General features: G+C 38.5%; 1 protein-coding gene across 3 annotated transcripts in view; it reads right to left on the reverse strand.

The window, feature by feature from the left end:
• Window positions 1-11,885, reverse strand: part of USP12 (ubiquitin specific peptidase 12) — a 104,507-nt gene that overhangs the window by 46,421 nt on the left and 46,201 nt on the right. For all 3 annotated transcript variants that reach the window (XM_037003912.2, XM_037003914.2, XM_073228497.1), the window contains exon 2: window positions 299-379. In XM_037003912.2, the coding sequence (XP_036859807.1) occupies window positions 299-379 (81 nt within the window). The remainder of the gene's footprint in view (window positions 1-298; window positions 380-11,885) is intronic.

Genomic DNA, 11,885 nt, shown 5'->3' on the forward strand with positions numbered 1-11,885 from the left:
TCTCAAAGAGAATCAAGAGATCATCTGGTCTATGTCATATGAAATTTGGTTAGGAGAAAATTTTTGACACAATACTGGAAAAATCAGGCTGACAAGTTAGAAATTGTTCTGATTCTTAAGACCTCAGGCAACTTTGTTTCTCTTCCATTAAAGATAATTATTAAATTCCAAATCAAGTTTCTCAGCATTAAGTCTACCAATACATACAATTTTCCTTTAATAAATTATGAAGTGCATTCATCATTTTTAAAACTATTTCCAACCATAATTCTGAAGGCTAAGTTCAATGGATACTTACATTGACTAATCCAAAATAGTGCTCGTTGACTGGGAACTGTTCTGGACCAATCTCTTTCTCTAATGCCGAGGCATTGGCGCCCTATAAATTGAAAAACAGAGATCTTAGTCTTCATAGTATTTTCATAACGTTGTCATAATTACATAGGCATTACAGAGACATCCCTTAAAAAACTATGTTCCCTTTAACTAATGTAATTGAAATAAAATAAGGGATAATAGTGATGAATATAGGCTTTTAATAATGAGGCTAGGAACTAGTTTGCAGGAGCTTTCTCATAGAACCAAAGCCCAGATCAAAGAATTATATTCACAACTTGTTTCTTTTTTATAAGTAATGAATTGAAAGCACCTGCTGTACATGTGTTCTTCCTAACAGGAATGTAATCTAATAGCCATCTCAGTCGAAATTTTGTGAAATTAAACATGCATATATTCAGTGACCTAACAATTCTTTGCAGGGATAGATCTGAAAATTTTTCATAGGGAACTAAAGGACCGCACAGCTGACAACAACCTAGATGGCCTATAAAATATGGCAGCAAAAGAAATGAACTAGATTCACATAATCACAGACATTTCTGAAAAACATGTTGAAAATAACAAAACATGAGATTAACACAAAACTCCTCCATCTATATAAAAAGCACATGGCAAATGGGCTGGAAGAATGTGCATTCAGTACAACTGAGGGCTGGGACATGGAATTGCGGGTGAAAGATGATAAAAAATAAAATGAAGCCCAACAAAAGAAGGGCCATGGCAGACACGGATCCTCTGTCACGGTCTCAGGAACAGGATCAACTCCATTCTGCTCATCAGAGGTCCCTGAAGAAAAAGTGAAGGTACAGGAGGACACTAAGGCCCTGAGTACCAGCACATACTAATAACAGGCTCGAAAAGTGATTTGAAAGGGAAATGAGAGCAATTCCGAAAGCATGGTAACTCTGGATATATTTACTTGAAAGTTTCCAAAGAAAACATACCACCAGATAAATACAATTGATATATCCTTACTCACAAAATACCGAACCCCACCCTGCAGAGCTGCACACCACACACCAGGCAACACAGGAGGCCGCCGCACCGACACTGGCTCAGGGTTATCACCGCCCGAGAGCTCAGAAGCCCTGCTCCCTGACTGAGCTCCAGTCCGGAACCTGGGAAGCCCAGACCTTTGCCGTCCTACATGTTCTCAATCTCCTGACAGGTCAAGCCTGAAAGTAAGTACTGATTAAAGGGACCTGGTTGGCTGGTGGCCAAGCTCTACCAAAGCAAGACATTCCCTCCACTACTCCAGCCATCCAGCACTTGTATATATACAAGATACTGCCTCTATTTTTTAAATTCAGAATTACTTTTAGGCTTTATATAAAACCTTGATGCAATCACTTAGTTTATAGATATGTTTCTAAACATGACTACCATTAACTGTTCTAGAACAACATCAAATTCCATTACTACAGCAACTTCAAGACCCACTGGACAAAGCCACCTTGGTACGAATGCCGCACACCCAACCCCCACCCCTGCCAGCACAAGTGTCTTGTCACAAAATTCCTTTACATGTGTTGAAAACTATCAGTAAGCCACCTACTGGAGAATTCAAACTCATATTGGGTTATACAAATGAGTACAACCCCTTTTCCCAAAAAAGAAGAAATGGTGATTATCCAAATACAGCCTCGCACACAAACCTTGAGAAAGTGTTTCTGGCCCTTAGGATGAACTAAGAGCAGAATGCAAGCCACATGAACATTCCCTGTCCAGTGTAATACCAATCACACCACACACCCTGCATTCTAACCACCTCAGATGTCCCACTTGTCCCCAGTATAACACACCCTTTCATGTGCTGCTTAGAAAGCCCTTCCCCCAACCTGTCTTCAGAGCTGGTTTCACCAGGGGTCAGTAGTAGCCTCTCTGTGCCTCAGGTTCCTAACTGAGGAAAAATGCCACTAAGTACTACACAAGGTAGCTACAAATTAACTGAATTTAAATGTTTGGACAAGCACCTGGCAGTGCCTGGTACATCAGCAGAAGTCCCATTACCCTTGGTTCTCTTCTTCCCTTCACTCCCAAGGGGAAAAAAACCTACTCTCACAAGCCAGTAATGCCAATAAATGTGATCTCCCTTCAATAGCTAAGAAATAACAATAGAAACAAAAATTAGAAGAAAAAAATTAGACAGCTATCTTAAAAAAAACAATTCTCTACTCATTCCGGCCAATATAACAATCAGAGGTATCATGACTGTACCCACCCAACCTCCCAAGCCTCACAACAAACAAACACACAGGCCAACCAGAGGTCAGGGAAGAGAAAGCTGAGTGTGATAAAGTGGGAAAGGCCATAGACCATAGTCATTCAACCTTTCTGGATGTAAGAATATTCTTGGCAAAATAAAAGAGTCAATCTCCTCAATGAACTTAAAAGGCCCTAGCCTCAAACTTATCTATTGGGTTTTCACATAGGTCTTTAAACAAATTAAGGTCCTCACAGCTAAATATGACTAGAAAATGTAAAGATTAAACAGTAGTCTCTTCTACCTCAACGTTCTATCATTCCCAATCACTTTTATCAATACTTCTGAGAACATTACTGTATTAACACAGAATTCCAAGAAGTCCAAGTCAACCAATGTATGCCAATCAACACAATTGAACAGAGAGGGATTTGGTTACAGAGGGAGTAAAGGTAGCAGATCGAAATGGAAAATAGAGAATGAAATTTACTTTATGATAACTCTAAATTAAGGTACAGCATAGTAAACTAAACCTTACTATAGTAATGATGTTCAGCAGATTCTATGAATGTGCAGAAGGATATTCTTTTGGCACAAATTCCAAGTTTCCTCTACAGAAACAATTAGAGTACATCACTGCCTCTAGCCAAATACTAACTACAAAGGCAAAGAGCAGCCTAAGCAAACCAGTTTCTGATGAGTGGCTTTTTAATTTAAAAGTGTTTTCAACTCTTAGAGGTAACTGGTAAAAAACAAACACCATGCTCAAAATTTGCTGTATAATTTTTAGCATCTTTACAGGAGTTCTCAAACATCAGCTCTTGAAGATTTTGTTGAAAGCTGACAAACCCTCTCGTGTCAAACAATGATGATTTATACTAGGCCTAGAACAAGTCAATATCCAATAGCACTGGTTCCAATTTTTCTGTTCCACCCTTAAGAAATATGATCTATTACAATTAACAATCATTCATGAAATCCGTGATTCTTTACTGGGATAAAGGAAAGAAATGGTGATGCTCAGTTAAGAGTTCTGCTCTGAAGCTTTCACGGGTACCGGGATTCACTTGTTTTGTCTGAGTATACGACACTCACAGAAGGAAGACAACTTTTTTCCTGACTATTCTGTCTCTGTTTTTGTAACTTACATGAAAGGTTATTTTTTAGATTCAGTATCTGTTAGAAAAGAATTCATCATGACAATGCAATTAGATATTCATGACCTTCTCGATGAAGACAACCAAAGGATGGATGAATTTTTAAATTTAAAATAATAACTTACTGAACTGGTAAGAAAATACCTGCAGAAACCAAAAAATACAAAGTGACAGGGGAGCCCTGGGAGATCAGCAAATGCCAAAGACAGATTCCACACTAAGGGTATCTGCCAACACTAGTGACCTCTGAACTCTCCTCTGACAGCTAAATGGAATGGAGCACAGGAAAACCAGCACTAAAACTTAAAACTGGCACTGAAACTCCCAAGACAGGGAGGCCAACAGAAGAACGCAGCATGACACTAGGATCCCAAAAGGGCTACATCTTTAACGTAAGGGGAAAAAGCAATAGCCTTGTACAACAGGAGAAGACAGCACGGACACGGCCTAACTCGTCCTTGCCACTCAGGCGGGGAGATAAGTACCTTCCAAAAATTTGTAACCACAAGTTGGCCTCATAAACGTCTGTGACCCAAATTACACAAGCTGTAGGATTATAAAATTAATGACAACAAAAATCTCAAGTAGAAAATGTAATTCAAAGAGATGCTGAGTTGACAGTGCCATCTTCCAGCTCACAACTAACAGAATTACAAATTCACTCTGTAAGACAAATTCAACCCATCCCACAAAGGACTCCCACAAAACTCCAAGAGATTTGAGTTCACAGTAAAAAAATCACACACATCCATAAAAACAACAGGAAAACAAAGCACTATGAAGAAAAGCCAGCAGAAGCAGACACAGCAGTATTAGACTCTTAAGATACTAAGTATCAGAACTATTTCAGACATGATATAAAACAAAGGCTTAATATGTGCCAAGAAATAACAAAGTCTTGATTATAAGAAAAAAGATGAGACTCTGAATACTAAGCACATTTTTTAAAGAACCAAGTAATACTTCTAAATATAAAAATAACAGTAATTAAGAGTAAAAACTCAATGTAAAAATGGAGACAGTAGAAAAAGTCAGTGGCTGACAGGGTTGGGGAGAAGGGGGAATAAAAGGAGAAGCAGAGAGGATTTTTATGGAGGTGAAAATACTCTGCATAAAAAGTACTATAATGATGAATACACATCATAATACATTACATATTATAGACAGGACACCAAAAGTAATCTGAAATATAAACTATGGACTTCAGGTGGTAATGATGTGTCAATATAGGCTCACCAATTGTGACTTGTGATAAATCTGGCGGGGGATATGGATAACCAGAGAGGCTCTGCATGAGTGGAGACAGGAGTATACAAGAAATCTCAGTACCTTTCCCTCAATTTTGCTGTCAACCTAAAACTGCTCTTTAAAAAAAAGTCTTAATAAATAAAACCAGAAAAAAAATCAAGAATAAACAAGGTTAATATTAGGTAATTTTTTTAGTCAATATTCTTGCCAGAATCACAGAACCCACGAATGGACTAATAGTTACCAAAGGGAAAGGGACTGGGGAGGATGGGTGGGAAAGGAAGGGACAAGGGCAGGGAAAAAGAAAGGGGGTATTACGATTAGCATGTATAGTGTGTGGGGGGCACGGGGAGAGCTGTGCAACACAGAGAAGACAAGTAGTGATTTTACAACATCTTACTATGCTGATGAACAGTGACTGTGAAAGGGTATGTGGGGGGGACTTGGAGAAGGGGGGAGCCTAGTAAACATAATGTTCTTCAAAAAAAAAATTTTTTTTAAGTAAAATTCCATCACAGAAGACAAAAAAAAACAACCAGGAAATGCTGAAAACCTATATGCTAACAAGCTGGAAAACCTAGAATAAATGAACAACTTCCTAGAAAAATACAACCTTCCAAGACTGACCAAGGAAGAAACACAAAATCTAAACAAACCAATTACCAGCGAAGAAATTGAAGCAGTAATCAAAAAACTACGAAAGAACAAAACCCCAGGGCCAGATAGATTTACCTCGGAATTTTATCAGACATATAGAGAAGATATAATACCCATTCTCCATAAAGTTTTCCAAAAAACAGAAGAGGAGGGAATACTCCCAAACTCATTCTATGAAGCCGACATCACCCTAATACCAAAACCAGGCAAAGACCCCACCAAAAAAAGAAAATCACAGACCAAAATCCCTGATGAATGTAAATGTGAAAATACTCAACAAAATATTAGCAAACCGAATTCAAAAATACATCAAAAGGATCATACACCATGACCAAGTGGAATTCATCCCAGGGATGCAAGGATGGTACAACATTCGAAAATCCATCAACATCATCCACCACATAAATAAAAAGAAGGACAAAAACCACATGATCATCTCCATAGATGCTGAAAAGCATTCAACAAAATTCAACATCCAGTCATGATAAAAACTCTAAACAAAATGGGCATAGAAGGCAAGTACCTCAACATAATAAAGGCCATATATGATTAACCCACAGCCAACATCATACTGAACAGCAAGAAGCTGAAAGCTTTTCCTCTGAGATCAAGTACAAGACAGGGATGCCCACTCTCCCCACTGTTATTCAACATGGTACTGGAGGTCCTAGCCACAGCAATTAGACAAAACAAAGAAATACAAGGAATCCAGATTGGTAAAGAAGTTAAACTGTCACTATTTGCAGATGACATGATATAGTACATAAAAACCCTAAAGACTCCACTCCAAAACTACCAGAATATCGGAATTCAGCAAAGTTGCAGGATACAAAATTAACACACAGAAATCTGTGGCTTTCCTATACACTAACAATAAACTAATAGAAAGAGAAATCAGGAAAACAATTCCATTCACAACTGCATCAAAAAGAATAAAATATCTAGGAATAAACCTAACCAAGGAAGTGAAAGACCTATACCCTGAAAACTATAAGACACTCTTAAGAGAAATTAAAGAGGACACTAACAAATGGAAACTCATCCCATGTTCCTGGCTAGGAAGAATTAATATCGTCAAAATGGCCATCCTGCCCAAAGCAATATACAGATTTGATGCAATCCCTATCAAATTACCAACAGCATTCTTCAATGAACTGGAACAAATAGTTCAAAAATTCATATGGAAACACCAAAAACCCTGAATAGCCAAAGCAATCCTGAGAAGGAAGAATAAAGTGGGGGGGATCTCACTCCCCAACTTCAAGCTCTACTACAAAGCCATAGTAATCAAGACAATTTAGTACTGGCACAAGAACAGAGTCACAGACCAGTGGAACAGAATAGAGACTCCAGACATTAACCCAAACATATATGGTCAATTAATATACGATAAAGGAGCCATAGACATACAATGGGGAAATGACAATCTCTTCAACAGATGGTGCTGGCAAAACTGGACAGCTAAATGTAAGAGAATGAAACTGGATCACTGTCTAACCCCATACACAAAAGTAAATTCGAAATGGATCAAAGACCTGAATGTAAGTCATGAAACCATAAAACTCTTAGAAAAAAACACAGGCAAAAATCTCATGGACATAAACATGAGCAACTTCTTCATGAACATATCTCCCTGGGCAAGGGAAACAAAAGTAAAAAATGAACAAGTGGACTATATCAAGCTGAAAAGCTTCTGTACAGCAAAGGACACCATCAATAGAACAAAAAGGTATCCTACAGTGTGGGAGAATATATTCATAAATGACAGATCCGATAAAGGGTTGACATCCAAAACATATAAAGAGCTCATGCACCTCAACAAACAAAAAGCAAATAATCCAATTAAAAAATGGGCAGAGTTGCTGAACAGACAGTTCTCCAAAGAAGAAATTCAGATGGCCAACAGGCACATGAAAAGATGCTCCACATCACTAGTCATCAGAGAAATGCAAATTAAAACCACAATGAGATATCACCTCACACCAGTAAGGATCGCCACCATCCAAAAGACAAACAACAAATGTTGGCGAAGTTGTGGAGACAGAGGAACCCTCCTACACTGCTGGTGGGAATGTAAATTAGTTCAACCATTGTGGAAAGCAGTATGGAGGTTCCTCAAAAAGCTCCAAATAGAAATACCATTTCACCCAGGAATTCCACTTTGAGGAATTTACCCTAAGAATGCAGCAGCCCAGTTTGAAAAAGACAGATGCACCCCTATGTTTATCACAGCACTATTTACAACAGCCAAGAAATGGAAGCAACCTAAGTGTCATCAGTAGATGAATGGACAAAGAAGATGTGGTACATATACACAATGGAATATTATTCAGCCATAAGAAGAAAACAAATCCTACCATTTGCAACAACATGGATGGAGCTAGAGGGTAATATGCTCAGTGAAATAAGCCAGGCGGAGAAAGACAAGTACCAAATGATTTCACTCATCTGTGGAGTATAAGAACAAAGAAAAACTGAAGGACCAAAACAGCAGCAGAATCACAGAACCCAAGAATGGACTAACAGTTACCAAAGGGAAAGGGAATGGGGAGGATGTGTGGGAAGGGAGGGATGAGGGCAGGGAAAAAGAAAGGGGGCATTACGATTAGCATGTATGTGGGGAGGGCACGGGGAGGGCTGTACAACACAGAGAAGACAAGTAGTGATTCTACAGCATCTTACTACGCTGATGGACAGTGACTTTAATGGGGTTTGTGGGGGGGACTTAGTGAAGGGGGGAGCCTAGTAAACAATGTTCTTTATGTAATTGTAGATTAATGGTAACAAAATAAATTTTTAAAAAAACAGGAAATGTTGTCTTATGGGAAAGATTTCATGGAAGAATGGACCCCTTTATGGAGCTGCTGTGGAGAAACAATGTTACACTAAAAATACCACTAGGCTAGCAAAGCTACAGGCCTGAGTCTGGTCTTGGCCATGCCGGTAACAGGCTTTAACAACTTGAAACAAAATACTTCTCTCTCCGGACCTCAGTTATTTCATATTTGGTATCTATAGTACCTTCCCCATCCCCATATTTCTAGCAATATGTGAATATGTTGGCTCTGCCAATCTGTTTTAAATGTTAAGGATAAAATGCTGGTTAGTCAGTCTGTTAAAGGTCAAATATTAAGTTCTGAATAAAAGTTAGAATATAGCATCACATGCTCAGAAACAGTCATCCGATAAAAGAAGTTGCAGACCGTAGAGTAAGGGCCTAGTATAAATTCTTAGAAAGCTAGGCATGCTTCTTTTTCATTCCAAGAAAGAACCATCCAAATGAAAGAAGAGTAAGTTGAATTATTTTGAAGATACCATCTGCAAATCGGGAAAAAAAATTACCTGGGAGATGGCTGCTTCTGATGAAATAATTTTTACATCAGCAGCCACGGCAAACACACATCTAATTACCCTTGATTGTGCCATTATGAGAAAGGCACAGATCACACAAAAGCAAACTGATAATCAGGAATGTTTAAAAACAAGTAGGTTAAGAAAACCTTCCCATTCTAAAGCCAGAAAATGTTGAAAAAATGTTACCTATGAAGACATGTCTTTTTGAATAATTAATTACGTTCAGTATATATGGCTTAAAAAATAGAGAATACATTTCAGCAATAAATAAAAAATGATGAAAATGTAAAAGGATGAACACCTATCTAGAAAATATTCTTATGAAGAACAGTTTCTTTTTTTATACTAGACAGGTATAACTATTAGTTCCCAGGTAACATTCTTTTTAATATAAATACAAGAATATACATTTTCCCCATTTTTGTGTTTCAAATCGTATCTTAGAATCCAACATTTATCGTTCAAGTTCAATCCTGCAAAGGGTCAGATCAGGCCAGTATCTGAAAGGCAACCGCCAAACAGGTGGAACAGGCTTCCAAAGATGAGAGACCTTTGGTAAACTAAGAGAAGTTCTAGAGGCCCGTCAAGAGCCAATGCCAGCATGTGAATCCAACGAGGAAGTGAACATGCGCAGTGAAAGGATGAACCTCAAGTGCAGGAGACGTGAGAAGCACTTTTCTCCATCTTACACCAGAGAGTGGAGAGGGAGGCCAGGCTGCAAACCCACAGCTGTTCTCTGGGAAGACATCATGTCCCTGAACTGTATCAGAGACAAGAATTTTCATGAAAAGAACAGACCATTTCCACACCCTAAGTTTCTGGCATCAAAAACTGTCTCAAAACAGTAGTCCTCCAGCAAAGGTGGAATTCAACAAGAATCTGAATATCTATCTCCTTTCTAGCTAACCCTGTGCAACTTGCAAGCAGTAGCGCCCATTGGTGAGATGGGTTTGGTGGATCACACCTACCACTTTCCTTCTCAGCAGAACAGAATGGATCAAGGTACATTTCCCTACTGAGGGTAAACAATGAATTGTAAAATTTCTGTTCCGATACTTAAGTATGCATATATTAGGTCTAACTGAAAACCTATTTCTCACTGTGGATCGAAATAAGAAAAGCTTTCATACACAGTGCTATAAACGATAAAAACAGGAAATGAAAAATTGCAAAGTCATAATCCAATGGGAGGGGTAAAGAGTGAATAAAAATTAGCTTTTCCTGATAACATACTGGTAGAAAAGTACTGAAAAATAAATTTATAGTTACAGAAGGAAGAATAAATATCAAACTATGCTACAACACAGTATATGTACTACAGGACGTCAGGACAGGAATAACATTCAGAGCTGGAGAATTTGGAAAAGGCATCATAAATACATGGAACTGAAAAGAGCCAAGCCTTTCATTTTTCTTCAGTGATATTTTCACTCTAGCTTTCCACATTAGGAAGATGACAGCCCTGAAGAACACGAGTAGTCACCTAAACATTCCAAAAGCCACGGGTGCCACAGAGTGATGGATGGCCTGCCAATCAGGAGTTCCTGGCCGGGTTCTAGTATGAACCGCCTGTTGACAGCACCACCTTCCTTCGACAGACCACTCCTCCTCACTTTTCCCATCAGCAAGGTGAAAGAGACCAGAGTTATAGCATCTATTATGCCACATGCTAAAACAGTTGATGGCAATATAGAATCACAAAGTGTGAATTTAAAGCAAGATATTTCATCCCTTTGTGCTCCAATTTCCTAAGCTGTAAAACTAAAACAGAGCAAACAACACTCTGATCAAGACCTGTTTCTAAAAAATGTATACAAGATATTTAGAATGATGCCTGGCACAGCAGCCACTAAACACACCGTTCCCTTGCCCCTTCTCACCCCTGCTTTCACATAAACCTCTCAAAAGGCTAAAATTCCCCAAATACTTAGAGTCTCTGGGGGTTCCATACCGATATGCCATCACTCTCAGAATCTTGGTCTAGGCCTTCCACAGTGGCCTCCTCTGGTTTTAATTCTGCCAAAGTTAAATGTGCTCCCCAGCAAGTACCAAGGACTCAGACTGACCCAGGCTTAACACTGCATTGCTCAATCACAGCATCTCATGAGGGCTGCAAACACTGACAGTCAGAGAGGAGCAGAAAGCAAAGCCACCCTTGGTGAGATGCGGTATGATACAAATGACACAAAACAGAACACAGAGGTACAGTCTCTGACACCAATGGAGAAGTCAAAATGTTGTGTTATCTGAGAAACGAAATACTACACAACCAGTTATCAAGCTCTGAAAATCACATTCCTGATGGACCCATGCCTCTGTTACCCACACAGGTCTTCTGAAAGTCATTTATTTAAGTTCCACGAAGGAGAAACCACATAAATATATTTTCCAATGAGGTGTGTGTACGTTTGTATGTCATATCCTCCCTCCTACCATCCATACTACCCCAAAAATTCTTCAATAGGGAAGACTTCTGGCACGTATTTAAAGTTTTCAAAAACAGAATTCTCCCCAGAAGAAATTAAGATAGCTTACTTTCTCCTTCAGCTGCCACCATAAGAGCACATATTTAAAATTCCTCATCTAAGTAATTCAGGAAAATTCAATTGTACAATTAAGCACTGGCCAAATGATTGCAAATCTAAGTTTACTCAGAAGACTGCACTTAGGCAATCCTTTCCATCTACTAGTAATTTACCAGGTAAGAAGCAGAAGCTAAGCAACAAGTTACATATCTGAATCATTATTATAATTCAATGATAAATGATCAAACAAAAAACAATAGGTATATGATTTTAACCTCCAAAAGTTCAAATATTCACTAGAAACTCAATATTCCTATCAGACATGTGTTAAAAACAACCACCTTCAAATTATTTGACCTAATATTTTCAATGAAAACTTTGGTTATTAATTCAGGGCTAAAG

This window comes from Manis javanica, chromosome 1 (assembly GCF_040802235.1).
Source record: "Manis javanica isolate MJ-LG chromosome 1, MJ_LKY, whole genome shotgun sequence".
Taxonomy (NCBI): Eukaryota; Metazoa; Chordata; class Mammalia; order Pholidota; family Manidae; genus Manis; species Manis javanica.